Source organism: Loxodonta africana, chromosome 2, assembly GCF_030014295.1.
Source record: "Loxodonta africana isolate mLoxAfr1 chromosome 2, mLoxAfr1.hap2, whole genome shotgun sequence".
Taxonomy (NCBI): Eukaryota; Metazoa; Chordata; class Mammalia; order Proboscidea; family Elephantidae; genus Loxodonta; species Loxodonta africana.
The window spans coordinates 190,567,381-190,589,460 of NC_087343.1; the positions used below are offsets into that span (position 1 = coordinate 190,567,381).

At 41.4% G+C, this 22,080-nt stretch overlaps 2 protein-coding genes across 5 annotated transcripts in view; both read right to left on the reverse strand.

Moving 5' to 3' along the window:
* Positions 1 to 18,599, reverse strand: part of UBTD2 (ubiquitin domain containing 2) — a 63,910-nt gene extending 45,311 nt beyond the window's left edge. Inside the window, exons 1-2 of one of the 4 annotated variants that reach the window (XM_064279121.1) lie at positions 17,791 to 17,889; positions 16,319 to 16,458 (exon numbers count right to left, since the gene is read on the reverse strand). In XM_064279121.1, the coding sequence (XP_064135191.1) occupies positions 16,319 to 16,328 (10 nt within the window). In that variant the 5' untranslated portion in view covers positions 16,329 to 16,458; positions 17,791 to 17,889. Of the gene's footprint in view, positions 1 to 16,318; positions 16,972 to 17,790; positions 17,890 to 18,463 lie in introns of those variants that run through there. The other 3 variants (XM_003404658.4, XM_010592551.3, XM_010592541.3) reach the window with 3 other exon arrangements.
* SH3PXD2B (SH3 and PX domains 2B) overlaps positions 1 to 22,080 on the reverse strand; it is a 406,416-nt gene that overhangs the window by 208,875 nt on the left and 175,461 nt on the right. The gene's annotated exons all lie outside the window — the stretch shown is intronic.

Sequence of the window (22,080 nt, forward strand, 5' to 3'; positions counted from 1 at the left end):
TCATGGCAAACCCATGTGTGTCAGGGTAGAATTGTGTTCCGTAGGCTTTTCAACGGCTGATTTTTCGGAAGTAGATCACCAGCCCTTTCCACCGAGGGCCCTGGATGGACTCGAACTGTCGACGCTTTGGTTAGCGGCCAAGCATGTTAACTGTTGACTCCTCCGCCCCTTTTACCAGCTATAACATGAAGACGTGGCTCCACATGTTCATATGCTGATACTGTAAGCACAAGAGCTCATTCACTTCTGGCTCCAACCCCGATCCTGTTAACTGCTGGATATACCAATCAGACAGCACCTTCATGTAATCTCCTTCAACTCACCCCTTGGGACAATCACCGCTTTATAATCTGAAGCAGAAAGATCTTCCAGTACTCTACTATGGATGATTCAAGGGCACTGGCCTAGAAAAACTTAAACTTTCTCCAGGTTAGATAAAGCCTTCCTTTCTTGTACTTTGAGAACCTCAAGGAAACTTTTCTCCACACAGTTCAATTGCTTAGTTCCCGTCAAGCTTGAAGAGAGTTTTAAGCTACAACATTCAGTCTGAGATAGGAGGCAAAGGTAATGATGAAAAAGATTATAACCAAGGGGCATAAAGAAAGATGAGTAAGGGAATTATCACTTTTTGTTATGAACCAGTTAGATAAATAACTAAGATCTTAGTTCAAAATTTCTATCTCGTGAAATGCAATATACAGCAAGTGAAAACTGTGAGAGCCGGAACTTGACAGGACTGCCTTGTTTTTCCAGGTCTTGAAAGTCTTCCGCTTTTGACAGGGTGAGTCACCACTCTTCTATCACTATTTAGTGGAAAACACTTGCATTTTCCTTCTCTGACAGGTTTCCGCCTTACACAGGTTCTGGCTTTCACAGGTTTTACGGTAAAATTTGTTGACTAAGACCAAAGACAATTACCCGCCTCATTTCCTAGTGCCATCATCTCTATTTTGGAGTATAAGCACAAGCGTCTTAAGAACCATATTCCATTAACTTCGACGCAACTGTGTTTATTGCCACGAAGGAAAACACTCACATACACTTCTGCTGCAAGGGAAAAATGTCAACCCAAAACCCTCACCATCTGTGAAGAGAATACTGAGTTAAAAATTAGAAGGCAGAGCTTACAGGCTAGACTACTCCTTTTACTCCTTATTCAAATAAAACACTCTCTGGGGTTCAGATTCCTCCTCTGTAAAACACTGGCATTCCGAAGGTCAAAAGCTTCTTTTAAGAATCAACAAAATGATGTGAATGTTCTTAAAAACTGAAAAGTACAACAAAAAATGTAATGTATTGTTAATAAAAAATCATGGTTCTTCTCACATATTTGTTAACTGCATTTGTGAACTTTAAAGTATTGAAAAGCCATTAAGATTCACACATTCACTAAATATGTACCTAATACTTAATAAGCCACTGTGCTAGGCTGTTCAGATATTTACACACAAGTATATCTCATAGTGTGGTCAATAAATGCTTCTTGTGCAAATAAGGTCAGAAAGGAAGATTTTAATAAAAAAGGAGTGAAATTAGACTTTAAAAATACTTCACAGGAGCCCTGGTGGTACAATGGTTAAGCACTCAGCTGCTAACCAAAAGGTCAGTTGTTTGAACCCACCAGCCAAACCACGGGAGAAAGATGTGGCAGTCTGCTTCTGTAAGATTACAGCCTTTGAAACCACAAAGGGCAGCTCTACTCTGTCCTGTAGGGTCACTATGAGTTGTAATTACTCAACAGCTATGGGTTTAAAGTATTTCAAAGGAGTCCTGGTGGTGCAGTGGGTAAGCGCTCAGCTGCTAACCGAAAGATCAGCTGAGCCACCAGCCACTCCACAGGGGAAAGGCGTGGCAGTCTGCTTCTACAAAGATTAAAGCCTTGGGAACCCTAAGGGGTAGTTCTACTCTGTCCTATAGGGTCACTATGAGTCAGAATCAACTGGGTTTTTTAAAGTACTTCAAAGATAAGTTCCAAACCTACAATTTGTCTCCAGACTCTTCTCTTCCTCCAGCCTCCTCTGCTTAAAAAAAAAAAAAAAAAGTTCAGCTAATTCTTAAAGGGTGTCTCCATCATTGGCTGTGTATGGTTAAAGATCCTCATGAAACCTGGGATCTTTCATTCAACATAAGCACAAAATCGGCCCAACTGCAGCGTTACACAACTCCTGGGCTGGGTGGGCCAGAAATATAATTAGTCCTCTGTTCATATAAAAAGCAATACAAATCACCACAAGGTTTGCTATGGATGGCAGAATAAAATAATACACAATTAAACACAAGATAAGTAGGGAGGCCTTAACAAAAAATTCGGTCATTGCCTCCTTTCATCAAATGCACAAGTAAGAATCTATCCCAGCGTTAGACAGTCTCTGAAAAATAATGGGCTTTTGTACAACTAAAGAATTAGTTAGTAATAAAATAACTTCACCCAAAAACTAGATAAAACCATTAAAGCCAAATACTAAAATTTCACTCTCTAAGTGATAAAGTCACAACTGTTCATTATTTCACATTTATTCATTCAATCAACAACTATTTATTGTATATATACCCAAAACTATGCTAGATACTGAGGATACAGAAAGGAGCAAATCAGGAAAGTCCTTGCCCTCATACAGCTTACAATATTGAGGGGAAGACAGTAGAGCTGGCCTCACAGCACTAAGGTGCATTTTCAGCTTCTGATGGGGTGAGAGATAGAGTCCACATCTTAAATAATGAAACAATTTTGTTTATAGAGTGAATTAGGAAGGCAAGAGTTGCTCTGGGAAGGGAAAGACCACCTGAGGGCTTGTTTCCCACCCTAGGAATTCCAGGCAAACACGCACATCAATTTGCAGGGGTAGGGAGGTGGTGAAAAGGGTGATGGCACTGGGTAAGTAAATAACTTCTGAGAATCTGTAACCAGGCAATGGTCACTACACTTCACTGATTCCTTGTCTTTTTAAATGTTTTATCTCTCGTTTGTTTGCTTTTAAACAGTTCTCTTGGCATTAAAGTTAATTTGGGAAGCAATTAGTTCTTCTGTGTAAACTTCTTAATGTAGTACTATTCTTTCAGTAATTCCATAAAACTCCAAACATCTAATACAATGCCTAACACAGTACAATATTCTCAGAGTTGGGAAAAATGGACCGAAGTTCTGCTAGGTAAATACCTTTTCCTAGTATCTAGTCACATGATTTTGTAAAACTGGGCTTTAAAACTGAGTTCCAAAGAGCCCAAGGGAACAAAATAAACACCTGCTTCAGAGTTCCACAAATATGATTAAAATTACTTTGTAAAATATGTTTTTGCTATTTTTAAGAACCATGATAAAAAGCATCACATAGCAGACGTTAAATTTCAAACATAAGGATCACCACAAAACATGTTAGCTTGTGCTACTGAGTCACATTTATTGTGAAGACATCGGAATGAAGGTTCTCTTGCTACCTCTATACATTTCGGAAACATAGGAAACTTCTAGTAAATGTGTCACCAATTGGGAAGACTGTATCTCTGCATGGTGTCTTTTGTTAAGACAGACACACATATATCTACTCACGTAAAACTGTCGAAGTGAGCACACTAATACAGCACACGGACATCAAGGCTCACTTAAAGGCCATAGCAAGCTCGAATGTGCCTGCTGAGCATACGCGCTCCTCGTCACACAGTAAATGAACAATGTTCAGTGGAAATGGAAGTCATAATGCTGCCAGGCAAATGTTAATTTTTAAGTTGTAGGTACAACTGACAGTGTTGATGCTTCAACCTTAAAAAAATCTCCTACAGAACTTTATGAGACTTTAAATTGTTTATTTTTACTTGTTGTGAATCCAGACTTTCTTGACCCAACACGACCAAAGGTACATCAAAGGCTGATATGTTGCTGTTCAATATACCCAGACCAGTGAGGTTGATTCGGTTCAATATAAGATACACCTAAAAGAGGATTCGACTTTTTTTTTTCAAGTTTGTTTTTATTTTTCTCTCAATCAAGACTCTCTTGACCTAGTACAACCAAAATGAAATAAAAAGATAAAATTCTAAGGCTGATATGTTAGTGCTCAATACAAGATGCATCTAAAGAGAAGATTTAACTGTTAAAAAGTTTGACTCTATTGATCTCATCCAACATGCTCATTTTATAGATGAGGATAAACTAAGAAGCTGGGAAGCCAAGTCACTTATTTAAGGTCCTATATAAAGAGACGCAGGAGCCCTGGCGCCACAGTGATTAAGACTTTGGCTGCTAACCAAAAGGCTGGCAGTTCAAATCCACCAGGCACTCCTTGGAAACCCTATGGGGCAGTTTCTACCCTGTTCTATAGGGTTCCTATGAGTTGGAATCAACTCGACGGCAACAAGTTATAGTGAGGCAGAGGTGGAAAAAGAATGCAAGGGTTCTGACTCCCAGATCTTTTTACCACCTCATATAGTCACGACGTAATTAAGTGAATACTACTTTCTCCCCGATGCCACTGTAAAGTCAAGGACATGTTCCACACAAATGTTAACTGAGGCTAAAGCATTATGAAAGAACCAAAGCTACGACTCTCTCCCAGGTCCAGTGTAGCTTACATTCTGAGAAATAATGTACAGTCAGCCCACATCCACGGATTCAACCAACCATGGATCAAAAATATTCAGGCGGAAAAACAGGGAAAGTTCCAAAAACCAAAACTTGAATTTGCTGCACGTAAAGCACTATGTTGAATTCCCTCGAATAAAGCGATGTGCTGGCACACCCGGCTGTAGCCTCCTGCCATTTCACAGATCCTCAGTCTCCCTCCAGCACTCGTTTTGAGCTTTGTTTGCCTGGTGTCTCCTTCATTCACTACTTGTGTTGTATGCACCCTTTGTTTCTGTGGGGAAAAAAAAAAAAGTCTCCTAAAAAGCAATGAAGTGGTCAAAGCAACCCCTCAAAGGCTAAGCATGAGGGGGTTGAGGAGAAGGAGGAAGGAGCCGAGGCTGCATCAGCATTCCCAGAAGAGCTCAAGAAACTCCAGTTACCTCCCAGAGCAAGTCTTCCGTTGCGATAAGACAGCTATTTACATAGCATTTACAATGTATCATGTAATATAAGTAACCTAGAGATGATTTAAAACATACAGGAGGATGTGCATAGGTTATATGCAAACATGAAACCATTTTATACAAGGACTCAATCCCCAGTAGATACCGAGGGAAGACAAAATAACCATGATAAAGGTTAAAAAAAAAAAAAAAAGAGGTGGGAAGGGTAGTACTATAAGAATAGTACTACAGAAGTTCGAAGGATGGCAGGATTATTTCTGGGTGGAAGATGAGAAAAAAGCTCAGACTTGTTCAGTAGTAAAAGATTATTCCAGTGTCGGGATAGACAGCAGAGAACTGAGAAGAGTTTGGATCCACTATAACCTGGGAAACGGTTAAAGAATCATAGTCTTTTTAGAATCAGATGTACCTATTTTCAGTTTAAAGGAAATATAGAGGACAGAAGAACACACTAAATGACACCACAGGGAAACAATAAGACAGTCCAGAATGGGGAGGATTCTACAAAACTCTTCAAAAAGTCTATGTAGTGGGATAAAAGGGAGGGGGCTGTTTTAGGTTAAAAGAGACTAAAAAACCCCGAGTGGTGCAAGCAGTCTGCAATTGGTTGCTAATCCAGAGGTTGGCCGTTTGAACCCACCCAGACTCTGCAGAAGAGGCTTGGGGAACTGCTTCCATAAAGATTACAGCCAGTACATGCTACAACATGGATGAAGCTAGAAGACACTATCCTGAATGAAATAAGTCAATCACAAAAGGACCAATGTTGTATGACTTCACTTATATTTTTAAAAAGACAAGAAAAGACATGTATAGAGAACAAAATTCATTAGTGGTTACCAGGGACGGGGGCGGGGGGGGTAACCATGATAGAAATAACGTGTTGATTAAGGGTTACACAGCTGATTAGTGTACTTGCTGTCAATAGTTGTACACTTGTAAAAAGCTGAACTGGCAAAAGCTGTGTGCTAGGCATATTTACATCAACTTAAAAAAAAAAAGTAGCTGCTAAGGCTGCTTATGTACAACCACATCCTCATGGGATTTGGTTCCTTGGTTTGTAGGTTTAAGTTTACGGTTTCATACCACTTAGCTGGCCTAACAACATGTTTAGTGCTTCAGTTCTACCTCCTAGCTTGTTGCATGGTGTCTGGCGTCTTAAAAACTTGAAGTGGCCATCAAAGGCACAACAACTGGTCTCTAGCCCCCTGGTACAACAGAGGAAGGAATGTCAGGAATAGGAGGAGGCTACGAAACGTGTGGCTAATTGCCTCCTTGAACAACTATCCCCTTTACCATCAGGCCCAGGCCAAATCCAGTGCCGTCGAGTCAATTCCGACTCGTAGCGACCCTACAGGACAGAGTAGGAGCGCCTGGAGGATTTGAACTGCCAACCTTTTGGTTAGCAGCCATAACACTTAACCACTACGCCACCAGGGTTTCCCCCCTTTACCATGAGACCTGAAAAACTGGATAGTGCCCTGCTACCATTCCTGAACATTTTGATCAGAGACTCTACAGAAGAATGCTGATCAAAATGAGGAAATGCAGAACAGAATTTCAAATTCTTATGGACTCCAGACTTCCTGGAGCTATGAAGGTTAGATGAACCCCTGAAACTAGTGCCCTGAGACTATCTTTAAACGTGACACTAAAAATATCCCAAGTCTTCTTAGAACCAAACAACACTTCAGCTTAGCTAGTAAAAAATATCCACCTTGGGCATTAAGCTCTTTTAAGAATTATCTGTAAGGGATCAAACTAACAACAGCAACTTGAAACATCAGATTAGAGGCCAGTGAATTTATGTTAATGGGAGAGGAATAACTCAGAAAAGGAGGGTTAGAATGGTTCTGAAACTCAAAGAATGTAATCAGTGTCACTAAACTGTACATATAGAAACTTGAATTGGTGTATGTTTTGCTGTGTATATTCTCAACAACAAAATAAATAAGGTTAAAAAAAAACTACAGTCGAGAAAACCTTATGGAGCAAGTTCTACTCTGCACCACACATGGGACTGCAAAGAGTCGGGCTGACTCCGTGGCAACTAACAGCAACAACAAAGAGACAAACAAATGTAATGTGTAAATACTGACTAGACCCTATTTTGGGAAAAAAAAAAGCTATAAAAGACAATTGTGAGACAACTGGGAAATTCTGATTACGGACCAGATCTCAGAAAATATTACAGAACAAGTGCTAATCTTCTTAGGAGTGAAATACTGTTGTAGGAGAACAACTTTATATTTAAGAGATGCATGCTGAAGTGTCTTGACGTCCGCACTCACTTTCAAACCAAAAACCAAAACCAAACCCACTGCCATGGAGTTGATTCCGACTTATAGTGACCCTATAGGACAGAGTAGAACTGCCCCGTCGAGTTCCAAGGCTATAATCTTTACCTAAGAAGACTGCCACATCTTTCTCCCATCCACTTTCAAACAGTTAAGCAAAAACAAAAAAAAAGGATATATACACAAATATATAAAGCAAATACAACAAAACTGTTTAAAATAACCAGTGACTATTCAAGAGTTTTTTTATTCAAGAGTTTGTTGTACTAGTCCTTCAACTTTTCAATGGTTGAAAAATGTCATTTGAAAAAAAGAATTTGATACAATTTTCGTAAAGATTAACTAACCCAATCTCCTCTTTTAAGGAAGGAAGAAACTGAGCTCAAAATACCACAGTTAACGTCTGCAGAATCACTCCAAACTCTTCAATGTGCCAGAAAACTGGGACCTAATTAAGAGACAGGCCGATCTGGGACAAATACATGTAAGTGCATGTAAAAAAAAATTGAACACGTGTCTTATGCTTTTTCTGACAATACCATTAAAGTTATAAAAGATTAAGAATCTTTTACAGACTGTAACAACCTAGTACATCAGAATTTTGTATAAAATAACCTTGCAGAATATAGCATTCCATGGCAATTAGTTAGCCCAAGCCTGTTGCTGTCAATCAATGTCAACTCATAGCGACCCTACAGAACAGAGCAGAACTGCTCCATAGGGTTTTCAAGAAGTGGCTGGTAGATCTGAACTGTTGACCTCTTGGTTAGCAGCAGAGCTCTTAACCACTGCACCACCAGGGCTCCTATTTCTTTAGAAGCACAAAAAAAAAAAAAAATTTTTTTTTTTTTTTTTTTAAAATAACTAGCTATGAAACTGGTCTTGGTCTACTGATAACGGCAATTATGGCCTCCCAAAATTTCACCTGTTAAGCCTGTTGCCATCTAGTCCATTCCAACTCACAGCAACGCTACAGGACAGAGTAGAACTGCTCCATAGAGTTTCCAAGGAGCACCTGGTAGATTCAAATTGCTAACCTTCTGGTTTGCAGCCGTAGCTTATAACCACTACGCAACCAGGGTTTCCAACAACCTTAAAAACTTCATATTTCACCTATCCCTTCCACAAGTTTCTTGCCAATGCCCCAAAATGTCATGTTACTGTAGAAGTAATTTCTTCTACCTATAGAATGTTTTTCTGTTTTTTCTTCATTTACTGAACTCCAGTCCCACCCCTCTTCCAAAGACCAACTTCTAATGCCACCTCTTCAGTGACGCTTTCTGTCCCTGCTCTGTATTATTCCTCGAATCTCCATAATATTTTTTTCATTGCCATAGAAACTTTTAAAACTTTACCTATTTACCTGTATGGACCCTCCCTTAGAACATAAGCTATTTAATATCACAAGTAGGTCTTATTTATAGCTCTAGTTAGAGCTAGCTTCAAGTGCTCGGGAGTTAAAAATAATGGCGGCTGGCTATTTTAAGTTACAGGAAGAAGCATCTTAACTCATCTAAGAAATATGTCTGTTCTGAGTTGGAAATGATCATTTATCATAAAGCAGGTTTATGACTAAATGAACTGGACTATTTGTTACTCTGCCCCTTTTATACTCCTGTCACACAGCCCACAAGCATGGAAACTATGTGAACTGATGCAAAGTAGTCTGAACTTGCTTATACCTAACAGCCAATTATAATAAAAGCAAAAATTATCTAAGCGCTTCCCTTTGAGGCTAAGAACTCAGTCAGAAAAGCCTAAAAGTCACTTATTCATTTAATCAAGTCTGGAGCAAATATGTATCATTAAGACCTCTTGTTCAAAAAAATTCATTTACAGTTACTCTCACATGTAAATATTTTTTCCTAGACACCTAATTTCAAGAAAAATTCCATTTCTGAAAACAGAGCTATAATGCAAACTTCTAAAAGTTTAATTGCACGCATGCAAAAATATGACAGTACAACACCCAATGTACACTCAGGAATATATAACCTCTCAGAGCTCAATATTTGGCTATATTTAAAAATAAACTTAATTTTTGCTGACTGCATTTCAATGTAGCTGATGCAAGACGAATGAATACATGCTAACTGTTCTCGGCCAACACACGTGCATCTTTAAGTACATACGCGTTAGTAAAGTTTTCAACCTATGGTCCTTGAACTACCAGTGAATCATGAGGAGCTTGCTGGTAGCCTAGTGCTGCCCGATAAGCAGAAGCAGAAAGCTGGGTAGGGATGGTGAGGGGTAGCGGGAAGAGTCAGGTGCAGTGGTCCACCAAATGAAGATAAACCATTCAGGTGGTCTGCAGTAAGGAAAAATGAGAGAATCGCTAAATTAGCAAATGTATCATTATGCCCAATTAATTCGATCATGTGCTTAACCGAAATCGACCTAATGTTCTCTTAGAGCCAAAGAATGTGTTTTGTCCAAAAGCCACAAGAGATACATAACTAATTCAGTAACTTAAAGGCATAAGTTCATTATTATTAGTGATTAACACTCAATAGCCACTGCCATTAGAAGACTCACCTGGGTATATTACAACCGTACTAACAAAATGCTGCCAGGGCTTTGCAGTTAAGAGTCAGAAAATCGGTTTGCTTTAAAATAAAATCCGTCTATCAAAATCTGTCCAAAAAGAAGAAAGCTGTTATAGACTGGTCTATCAAAAGACAGAAGAATGAAGATTACTATAATTTCCAATGGATTAAAGCTTCTGTCCATAGTGTTAATACCAGTTCCTAAATAAATTAGAGATGAAAAATGCCTCATTTAATATCCATAACCAGGATTTTCTTTTAAAATGCCTTTCTCCAACATAAATTCCAAGAATATTTTGATTGGGGGAAAAATTCAACCACTTTGCTTGATAAAAGATTGAAAACAGAGTGGGACTAGCCCAGTGGAAGGTAGCCAGTTAGGCAATAGCTACAACAGCCCATGTTAGTTTTTAATACAAATTCTAATGCTTAAGTATCTCCACAAAGATCATTTCAGTTTCCCCATGTCCAATATTTTCCAACTGTAGCTTCCCTGATCTTATACCTGCCAAACCTACCTACCTAGGTATTTTCAACCAACGCCTCACCTAGGTATTTTCAACCAACGCCTTCTTGCTGGGTGTTTTTCTTTGAGCCCACTCCCCACAACACTCTCCCTGGTAAAAGCGGCCACCTGCTTCACATCAAGTAAAATGTTTCCTATTTCCAGGTGGGTTCAAGGCCTTGGAAGAAAGGCCTGATGAACTACTATTGCAAAAACAGCCAATGAAAACCCTATGGAGCACAGTTCCATTCTGACACACATGGTATCTCCATGAATTAACTCGATGACTACTGTCTTTTTCAAAAGTCTAAGTCTCTCACCGAAGTGGTATGAAATTTTCTGCACCCCTCTCATAAAGTTCACCAACTCAGAAAATATGATTTTTACTTCCACTGTGACTCTACGGATTAAAGGAGGAGATGAAATCTTCAGTCCCCCTCATACTCGGTTCTGCTTCATTCTTTCGTATAGGCGAAAGAGTACAAGCATAAAACAACAGTCAATAAACAACGCAGGCAGTGTATAGAAGTAACGTATGGGACACTGAAAATACATAAGGAAAACTGATGTATGATATTCTTGGTGAAAGAATAAAGGAATGTCTTATAGAGAATTACTTGTCCTGCATCACACACACACACGCAAGACACATAAGAAAAGACCAAAACAGGTGTCAGAAGAGACTCTAAAACTTGCTCTTGAACACAGAGTAGCTAAAGTGAATGGAAGAAATGATGAAGTAGAAGAGGTGAACAGAAGATTTCAAAGGGCGGCTTGAGAAGGCAAAGTATTATAACAAAATGTGCAAAGACCTAGAGTTAGAAAAGCAAAAGGGAAGAAAATGCTCGGCATTTCTCAAACTGAAAGAACTGAAGAAAAAATTCAAGCCTTAATTTGCAATTCTGAAGGATTCTATGGACAAAATATTGAACAACACAGGAAGCATAAAAGAAGATGGAAAGAATACACAAGAGTCACCATGTCAAAAACAACTGGTCAACATCCAACCATTTCAGGAGGCAGCATATGAACAATGACTGATGGTACTGAAGGAAGAAGTCCAAGCTGCACTGAAGAACACCGGTGAAAAACAAGGCTCCAGGAACTGATGGAATACCAATTGAGATGTTTCAAAAAAAAGATGCCAAGAAATGTGGAAGACAGCCACCTGGCCAACTGACTAGAAGAGATCCATATTTGTGTCCATTCCAAAGGTGATCCAACAGAATGTGGAAATTATCAAACAATATCATATGCAAGTAAAATTCTGCTGAAGATAATTCAGAAACGGTTGCAGCAGTACATCAATAGGGAACTGTCAGAAATTCAAGCCAGATTCAGAAGAGGGTGTGGAACGAGAGACATCATTGCGATGTCAGAGGGATCTTGGCTAAAAGCAGAGAATACCACAAAGATGCTTACCTGTGTTTTATTGACTATGCAAAGGCATTCGACTGTGTGGATCAAAAAAAATTATGGATAATATTGGAAAGAACGGAAATTCCAGAACACTTAATTGTGCTCAAAAGGAACCTGTACACAGAGGCAGTTGTCCAGACAGAACAAGAGGATACTCCCTGGTTTAAAGTCAGGAAAGGTGTGCGTCAGTGTTGTATCCTTTCACCGTACCTATTCAATCTGTATGCTGAGCAAATAATCCGAGAAACTGGACTACAGGAAGAAGAACAGGGCATCAGGATTGGTGGAAGACTCATTAATAACCTGGGATATGCAGATGACACAACCTTGCTTGCTGAAAGTGAAGAGGACTTGAAGCACTTACTGATAAAGATCAAAGACCACAGCCTTCAGTATGGATTACACCTCAACATAAAGAAAACAAAAGTCCTCATAACTGGACCAAAAAGCAACATCATGATAAACGGAGAAAAGATTGAAGTTGTCAAGGATTTCATTTTACTTGGACTCACAACCAATACCCGTGGAAGCAAGAGTCAAGAAATCTCGGGGAGCATCTAACTCCACTGGCATAACATAGTTTATAAAGAAAATGTACTGCATTCTACTTTGGTGAGTAGCGTCTGGGTCTCAAAAGCTTGTAAGCAGCCATCTAAGATAATCCATTGGTCTCACCCTATCTGGAGCAAGGGAGAATGAAGAAAACGAAAGACACAAGGGAAAGATTAGTTCAAATGACTGATGGAACACAAGTACTACAGCCTCCACCGGGCTGAGCCTAGCACAACTAGATGGTGCCCAGCTACTACCACTGACTGCTCTGACAGGGTTAACAATAGAGGATTCTGGACAGAGCTGGAAAAAAATGTAGAACAAAATTCTAACTCAAAAAAAAAAAAAGACCAGACTTACTGGTCTGACAGAGACTGGAGAAAACTGCAGAATATGGCTCCCGAACACCCTTTTAGCTCAGTAATGAAGTCACTCCTGAGGTTCACCCTTCAGCCAAAGATCAGACAGGCCCATAAAACAAAAAGGGACTAAAGGGGCACACCAGCCCAGGAGGAAGGACTAGAAGGCAGGAGGCGACAGGAAAGCTGGCAATAGGGAACCCAAGGTGGAGAAGGGAGAGCGTTGACATGTCGTGGGGTTAGTAACGAACATCATAAAACAATATGTGAATCTCTCATGAGTCAATTCTTAGTACTTTCCTCCTCTTTTCACTTACCTATAGCAGTCATTTTACATCTTCAAACTTCAAAATTTACATTCATAATTCTAAACATCTAGGAGTTTCATATCTAACCTTCTGTACCACCCTAAATGATGTCTCCACTTAAAAATTCTTCTATTGTTTAAACCTGAATATACTGAAAGCTAAACTAGGGTGTTCTCCAGCTACCCCTTTCTTATTTCCCAATACCAGTCAAGCCATCTCAATCCTCCTGGTCACCAAGGTTCACAAATATGGAATTACTTCACTTTTCTTTCTCTTCCTTATTCCTGCATCCAATACGTCACCAACTCATGCCATTTCTTTTTTCCTAATGCGTTCCTGACTCTATTCTCTTCCCACTTTAAGCAATCCGGAACAAACAATTAAGTGCTTGACTACTGGCCAAAAGGTTGGTGGTTGGAACATACCCAGAGGCTCCTCGAAGACAGACTTGGTGATCTGCTTCCAAAAGGTCACAGTCCTGAAAACCTTACAGAGCAGATCTACTCTGCACACATGGGGTACCAGGAGTAGGAATCGACTCCACAGCAACTAACAACAGCAATACCAACGAATACATTAGACCAGGGCTTCTCAAGATTTAATGTGCCTAAGAATCATTTGGGGATCGTGTTAAACATGCTCCAGGTGATGCCAATGATGCTGGTCCAGGGACCACACTTTGAGTAGCAACGTGCTAGATTGTAAATTCCTTAAGGGCTGGGACTTTTCTGCTCCCTGTTGTAATCTCAGCAATGAGCACACAACCGTGGCTAAACAAGTATTTACTAAATGAATATAGTCAGTATACTCTTTCTCCTCAGAAGCAAGGATGGCAAGACATTATCTCACGTGCTTTGGACATGTTACTGGGAGGGACCAGTCCCTGGAGAAGGACATCATGTTTGGCAAAGTAGAGGGCCAGTGAAAAAGAGGAAGGGCCTCAAGGAGATAGACTGACAGTGGTTGCTACAATGAGCTCAAATGTAACAATTGTGAGGATGGTGCAGGGCTGGGTAGTGTTCTGTTCTGTTGTACATATGGCTGCTATGTGTTGGAACCAACTCAAACACACCTAACAACAATACTCTTTCAGTCTCTCTTTTCATCAGATCATGTGCCCTCCTCAAGAGTCCACAGTAGCATTCTACTCACTACCTGTCCAACGTCTCCATCATTTCCTGTCACACACACTGCCCGAATCAAGGCAGCCACCTTATTGACCACTACCCAGTGCATGTATTATTTACAACCATTTTCAAGTCTTAACTCATAACCATTCTTCCATCTGGTATGTTCTCTTTACCAGCTTATATTGGTCACTCTGAAAGAGCCTATTCTAACTAGCTCTATCCTGCTAAGACTGCTTTGTTTTCCTTTATTCTTTCAGCTCTTGCACACTTCATGCTATGATCTAGCTACCTACTTACCTACCTATATGTTTTATGTTGTATTTTATAACTGGTTGTGCATATTATATTGTTTTTCAAAAAAAAAAAAAAGATCTTGATGCATTTAAGAAACAGGATTATGATTTCTTTCTGTTTTTGAGCTACGGTAACCAATACAACATTGGGCATATTTTAGTGGGTATCCAATGCTTGATTGCAAAATGCTTCCCCCAAAAATACAACCATCATCTCTTCATTAAGAAGCTGAAAAGGGATTATGGATTACCTGTCAACTTAAAAAGAAAAAAAAGTTCACTGCTAAATAAGCCTTTTCATCAGATTAGACAGAGGAAATAAACTGAAAACAGTTTTTCTACTCATAGTTAAGAATGCAAATTTCAGTTATAAGGTTCACGAATTATTGGTTATAAATCTATCTTCTTCATCAATGAAGGGTTGGTTAAATATAGATTTAAAAAATAAAACCAGGAGAAAAAAAAGGAAATTAGTATTTTTTATTATAGCCGTGGGTACAAGTTCTGACTGCCACTTAGAAGCTACATGATGTTGAACAAGTTATTTAATTTTGGGGGACTTCAATTTCTTCATGTATAAAATAGAGGTTACTTATCCACCTCACAAAGCTGATGAGGACTAAATGAGATAACGTAATCACTTAGCACAATACTTGTTACATAATAAATACTGGATAAGTGGTAGCTGTTATTCAAAAACCCATTGTTACTCATTGAGTAGGTGTCTGTAATCTGAAAAGACTCCATGATGTTCCCAAGATATTCAAAAATAAAGACTAAAGAAATCAAGGTCCAGCATTCAGCATTACCTTATCCACCTGTGAGCCTGGAAACTTGTGACCACCAGAATCAGTCCACCTGGGATATCACTGAATGTACAGAATGAATGATACACCCAGAAAACAGAGAACCTACTTTGCACATTACTACACCTTCCTTAAAGAGGTGAACAAAGTGAGAAAAGAACCTAGTTGGCTGTATTCGACTATTTAATTTTGTTTTTTTCATTTTATAAAAAATCATAAGGGACCTAATTCCTCAGCAAATGCCATGGGCTAAAGCCTCCTCTAGAGGTCCTAAGTGCAAACTCCAGCATCGCAATGTCATCATCATAAGGTAGAGAGCCACCCAGAATACGCCATCTAAATATATCAAAATAACTGGAAACCTAGAAGCATGATAGCTTGGAGAGAGCTGTTAAATAATCTTGCATAACCTCTCTGCTATATACCTGTTTTGGCTAAAATTAGGCATTTAAAAAATGCTCAAAGTAGCTGAAATTCAAAAACTGAATTCTAGGCAAGTTATGCCAGGAGAAGATACTACAAATGATTCCAAAATAATAGATAACACAAATCTTATCATTTGAATTAAGCCATCTCCATATTCAACAGTCTCCTGCAAAAATTTCTCCCATTCTTTCAAAGTAATCCAGCTAATAAGGAAGCTTTTCACAATCTACACTTGATCATTTGCATATATAACAGACTTGGATCCAAAAGGAAACTACACTATTTCAACTGGCCAAAAAGGTTAACAAAAAAAAAAAAAACAGTAATTTTTTTTAACTAAGACTGGCTGATATTCAGAAAGGGTTTAACCAATTGTAAAATGAGTCACATGATCAATACACAGGAAGCATCCAAATTTTTACCATTTTAAATCTTTCATGAAAAGCATCTGAAAAATATATTTTACTCCTTGTTGATAGAAGAATTGTCATAACCTGTTACATCCAAATTAAAACTACTAACCATGTTTGTTATGTTTGAAAAGCTAAAGCTCTGTGCTAACACCCTTAGGAAAAAGTCTGCCTTTTCCCAACAAAAACATTCTATATAGTACGCAAGAACTACTTAACATAATATGTTAACCTGGAACACTCACCTGAGCTCATTCTTTTAAACAATTAACTCTCAAAACTCTGGTGACATAGTGGTTAAGAGCCACATCTGCTAACTGAAAGGCCGGCAGTTCGAATCCATCAGGCGCTCCTGGGAAATCCTCTGGGGCAGTTCTACTCTGTCCTGTAGGGTCACTACGGTTGGAATCGACTTGACGACAACGGGTTTGGTTTGGGTTATCATGACAGTAACAGAAAATAAAGGCTTCCATAATTAAATTCCAAAATTAACCACTTTATCTCACACAGCCCCTCCCCCAGGGTCACCCCTCTCTCCAGAAGAAAACAAAGAGATTGGCTGATGATTAATGTGTCTTTTCCCAAACTTTACTTCGGAAAAGTGGAGCATAGCTTTCCTTCCCAAGAACTCAGCCCTCCAAGATACTGACACTATAGCTATGTAAGTGGACATCGTTGGTAATATATTACCCAAATCTAAGGCTTCATACTATTAAAAGCCCATGCAAATAATGTTTGGCTGGTCTTAAATCACACTAACAAAAGGTTTAAATAAATTGGTTCAAGTTCATTACTAAGGGAAGAAAAACTGGGTAGAATTTTAAACTAGAGTGTTAAGAAAACATTTTTAATTAAAACTAAATACTGCCTATAACAAATACTAATAGGTTTCAGAACAATTAATGATCACCTCAAGGAGGAAGAACTTTTTTGACGCCAATTTGACCCAAGGCTGTTTTAAATCAGGACCCTTTTATTTTCCTGTTTGCTACTGAGGATCTAGTTGTTAATGTGTCACCAAAAAATAATGCAACGACATGAAATGCACTATAGTGTTTTCACGAACTATTTTTTTTTTCCAAGACACCCTTCACTGAGCTCTCAAATTATTCGCTCAGGATTTAGCCATACGGATACTCACAGATTTTAACAAAGTGGCATGGCTAAAAGTCACATCCAGTAGTTCAGGAAACTCATCGGCTTAAATCTAAGTGCATACGATTTACAGACAACTTTTTTTAAGTGACTGGACAAGCAACTGATCTAAATGTCAGTATGTTAAGAAAAAGTTGTACACCCTCTCACCCTCGTCAATTTAGTTTAGGAACTTCTCTCTATACAGCTCGTTATTCTGAGACATCTAACATCGAGTCCGTACAAAACCTTTGTTATCTTTGCCACCCCTGAGCAGCTGTTTATTCTTTAATTAAAGCATTCTAACCTCTACTAATCACAGCATGAACACGGCAAAAGATTACTTAGCTCGAGTACTGGTGAAATGAATTGTATTATGACATCCCATACGACAACACCGATTGAATTAAAACACCTCTCCCCTGCCAACTGCTGTTTACAAGAAAGTAGAAGTGCGTTCCGTGTTCGAAAATTTAATTTAAAAGTACTGGTCCTACTCGGTTAAGTCAGACTCTTATGCATCTGCACTTTTATCCTACATATTTTCCTTTACGTAACACTGATCGGAATTTGAGTAGCCCACCCCGACAGCAAACTGGCCCGAAAACTCCATCCTGTTGCAAGAAAAGCCACGTTTTACTCGGGCAGATCGTTTCCTCTCTCCTCCTTAAAATAATGCCTGTGGCCACTTGAGACTTCCCCAGTCGAGCTCCAGAAACTTGCAGGTTTAAATGGCCAAACTGGAACCAACCAGGGCAGCTGTCATCTGAAACTCAGGAAAGCTGAGACCGGCCAACTCTGCTGAACAAGGAAGGGTGCGGAGAGATGTGGCGGGGCCAGTCGGAGGGAAGGCATCAGGCTCCCCACCCCCTCCCCCCTCCGCCCCATCAATTCGCTTTTCTGCAACCCCAGCGCCGCCATCCTGTTCCTGAATAATTAAACGGGCTGGAGACGGAGCGAGGTGGCCAGAAAGGCAGTTTCTGGTCCGAGTTTTCCGAGCCGAGGCGGTGGGGTCGGCGAGGCCCGGGGCTGCATCTCCACGCGCAGACTTTTCCCCGGGGCTGCGGAGGAAAGGGGGCAACCCCCGAGGCCGGTGGGGCAGCCGGAAGCGGGACGTGGGGAGTGACGTGGACGAGGGGATGACAAAGGGGCGCGGGGGCCCCGGCTGCGCGGCCCGCGGGCCGGCAGGGGGTCGGGACAGGTGGCCGGGCCTGGCCGGGAACAATGGGGGGCCGAGGCTGCCCCCTGGCGCTCACCTACCTCCGGTGCCTTCCGAGTTCTCGTTGAGGCTGCCCGAGGAGTCGTGCTGGGCGCCCACACACCCGCCCATGGGGGCACCCGGCGCCTCGTCCGCCACCTCCGGGCGCTCGTCCGGGCCCGCCGCCGCCTCAGCCTCCTCCGGCGCCGACGCCGCCGAGCTCCGGACAGGCGCGCCGCTCCGCTCGCCCGTCGCGGCCCAGCCTCCGCCCCCCTCGCCGCTCCACCCACCGCCTTAGCTCGGCCCCTTCCTCCGCGCCCACTTCTACCTCAGCCTCCCGGCCGTCCGCCCGCCAGGCCTGGCCCGCGCGCCGCCCTCGCCTCCGGCTCGGTCCCGCCAGGCCGGGGCTGGCCCATCCCGGGCGGGCCCCAGCGCCCGACTCGCTCCCTCACAGCCCCGCACGCGTGCGTCCGGGCGACCCCCGCGCCGACGCCGCCCGTCCGCCAGGCCCCATCGGTTCCCCGCCCCGCGGCGCCGCCCTCCAGCTCCGCGGCCTGGGCTCTGCCTGGCCCGCCCGGAACGGCCGGGAGGGGGCGTGGCCTCGGGAGGCCTGCGCTCTGATTGGCTGCGGGAGGCTGCGAGGGGTGTGGGAGGAGAGAGAAGGGGAGAGAAAGAGGCGAAGGGGGATCAGTCCCAGGAAAAGAGGAAGGGAAAGGGGGAGAGAAGGAAGACGGGAAGAGGACAGGAAAGGGGGGAAGAGAGATGTAGCAGGAAAGGATGAACAAACGTGAGAAATGAGAACAAAGTCGAGTTTCTGGCTTCTCGGACGTCTGCTCTTTATCTTTCTGGTAGAAGCGAGTCGGGAGTGGGGCACAGAAAATAATGGAAGACTCGCAGATGAGGGCTGGCGATTTCCCAAATAGCTGGAGGGAGGGGCGTTTTCTGGCTCAATGCTGAGGTCCCAGCACCTTTTGGAATCGTGTAGAGTTCAGTTGGGTTGGTATCTCAAGTCTGGGCTTCCACTTACCGTCCGTATCCCTACACCCCCCCCTTAAATCACTGTGTCCCCGTATTAGAGTCGGAGAGGGAGGCTGTCACTATGATTGCAGACTGGACTCAGATTACCGAGGTGGGGCATCCCGTGTGGGGAGAGATAAGACTGACCACAGTTCAGGGGGCGTGGGTTTGTTTCATTTTCACAGGGATGATTGTTAAGACACAGTACTACTTCTCCAGATCCTGCCTTTAGGTACCTTAAGTAGTTGTTAGAGCAACGTGGAGTATAAATAAAATTAGCCTGCGTTTTTAAAACTAGAATGTGGTCCATTGACCACACCCCACACTCTTGGCCTTTGCTCTTCCAATCTAAGCCAAATTGTTAATGGCCCCTACAGAATTGTGCTTCCTTTGATGCCTCATTGAAGGAGTCCTGGCAGTGCAGTGGTTAAGCGCTCGGCTGCCAACTCAAAGGTCAGCAGTTGGAATTCACCAGCCGATGCACGGGAGAAAGACGTGGCAGTCTGCTTTCCTAAAGATGGCAATCTGTTTCCTGAACATTACAGCCTTGGGAACCCTCCGGGGCAGTTCTCCTCTGTTTTTTAGGGTCTCTATCGGGATCGGCTCTAAGGTAGTGAGTTATGATGTCTCATTAACAAAGTGCGATATGCGCAGGACACAACCTTGCTTGATGAAAGTGAAGAGGACTTGAAGCACTTATGATGGAGATCAAAGACCACAGCCTTCAGTATGGATTACACCTCAACATAAAACAAAAATCCACACAACTGGGCCAATAAGCAACATCGTGATAAATGGAGAAAAGATTGAAGTTGTCAGGGATTTCATTTTCCTTGGATCCACAATAAACACCCATGGATGCAGCAATCAAGAAATCAAACAACATATTGCATTGGACAAATCTGCTGCAGAGGAACTCTTTTAAACTGTTAAAAAGCCAAGATGTCACTTTGAGGACTAAGGTGTGCCTGACCCAACCCGTGGTGTTTTCAGTAACCTCATATCCATATGAAAACTTGACAGTGAATAAGGAAAATGGAAGAAGAATTGATGCCTTTGAATTATGGTGTTGGCGAAGAATATTGAATTTACCAAGGGCTGCCAGAACAACGAACAAATCTGTCTTGGAAGAAGTACAGCCAGAATGCTGCTTAGAAGCGGGGATGGCAAGACTTCTTCTAGACTACTTTGGACCTGTTATCAGGAGGGATTAATCCCTGCAGAAGGACATCGTGCTTGGTAAAGTAGAGGGTCGTCAAAAAAGAGGAAGACCCTCAACGAGATGGGTTGACACAGTGGCTGCAACAATGGGCTCAAACATAGGAATGGTTGTGAGGATGGTACAAGATCAGGCAGTGCTTCATTCTGTTGTACCTAGGGTGGCTATGAGTCAGAACTGACTCGAGGGCATCTAACAACATGGTTATCTTCATGTTTGGGCCTTTGTAAAGCTTATATCTAAGAGCTGTTTTAACTATCTGCTCCATTTTTCTTTCAGACTTTCTTTTTTTAACATCCTGGGTCAGCTTTTGCTTAGCATTAAAAAAAAAAAAAGCAACATTTTTTTAAGTGAAATACCTAAGAAAAGACACTGCAGTTGGAATTTGCATTTAAATATATTCTCATATACTGCTGGTGGGAGTGTAATTGGTTCAATCTTTTTGCAAAGCAATTTGGCAATGTGGATCAAGAGCCTTAAATATGTTCATACCTTTGACTTGGGATTATTCCACATCTGGGAAGCCAGCTCACAGGAAGAGTCCAAAATGCAGACAAAGATTTAGGTCCTTGTATTCATTTGCTAATCAGATAAAAATAAGGGTTAAACATACACAACACACAGGCCTCTACATTTATATTGAAGCACAAATGTCTTGTGAAAAATAGAAGTCTGCTGTATTAAACTTTTACTGAAGAATTAGCATTGTCCAAAAAAAAAAAAATTTTTTTTTTTTTCAACTGTAGCCATGAATCTTCAAAAAGAAATTACACACAATCGATGTTTTTATGAGTTTTCAGGGTGGCTCGTGAGATTCAGAAACTGTTCCACAAAGACTTCTATCTGATGATTCTCAGCTGAGTATTCACGTTGGCAGACAGACATCACTTCCCTGAAGGAGAGAAGCTGCAAGCTAAATCTTTTCAAAGAGATTGCTTTATCCTGAATTTTGCTTCAGAAATTGCAGAAACCAAGGCTGACTTCTACGATGTCTATTAAACAGATGGTAGGCAACCAAGCGATAAGTGCTTTCTGATGAGCGCCGTGGAGTTGGCACTAGGAAAGAGAGCAGTCTCATCCATTTTACAGATTCACAGCTACAAATGTTCTCCACCCTGTCTTCATCTTAGAGCAGAGAGACATGTTTCTAGGAAGCACAGTAGTACAGCAGTGAAAGGACCAGGCTCTGCTTTAAAACTTCCTGGGTTGGGATCCAGGTTCCATTATGTACTAGCTATGTGACCTTAAATTTCTATAGAGCTCAGTTTTCTCACCTATAAAGCAAGGTCAATAATAATAGCTCTGTGGGGCTCTTTATTAACTGTCCTCTCTGTATCATGTCTAGCATTATCGATCTAAACTTCCCAGCACGGCCCAATCCACTTAACATGTTCCCATAGAGCCAGTGCTTTCTTGTGTGTGTCTGTTTTTTTAATAAC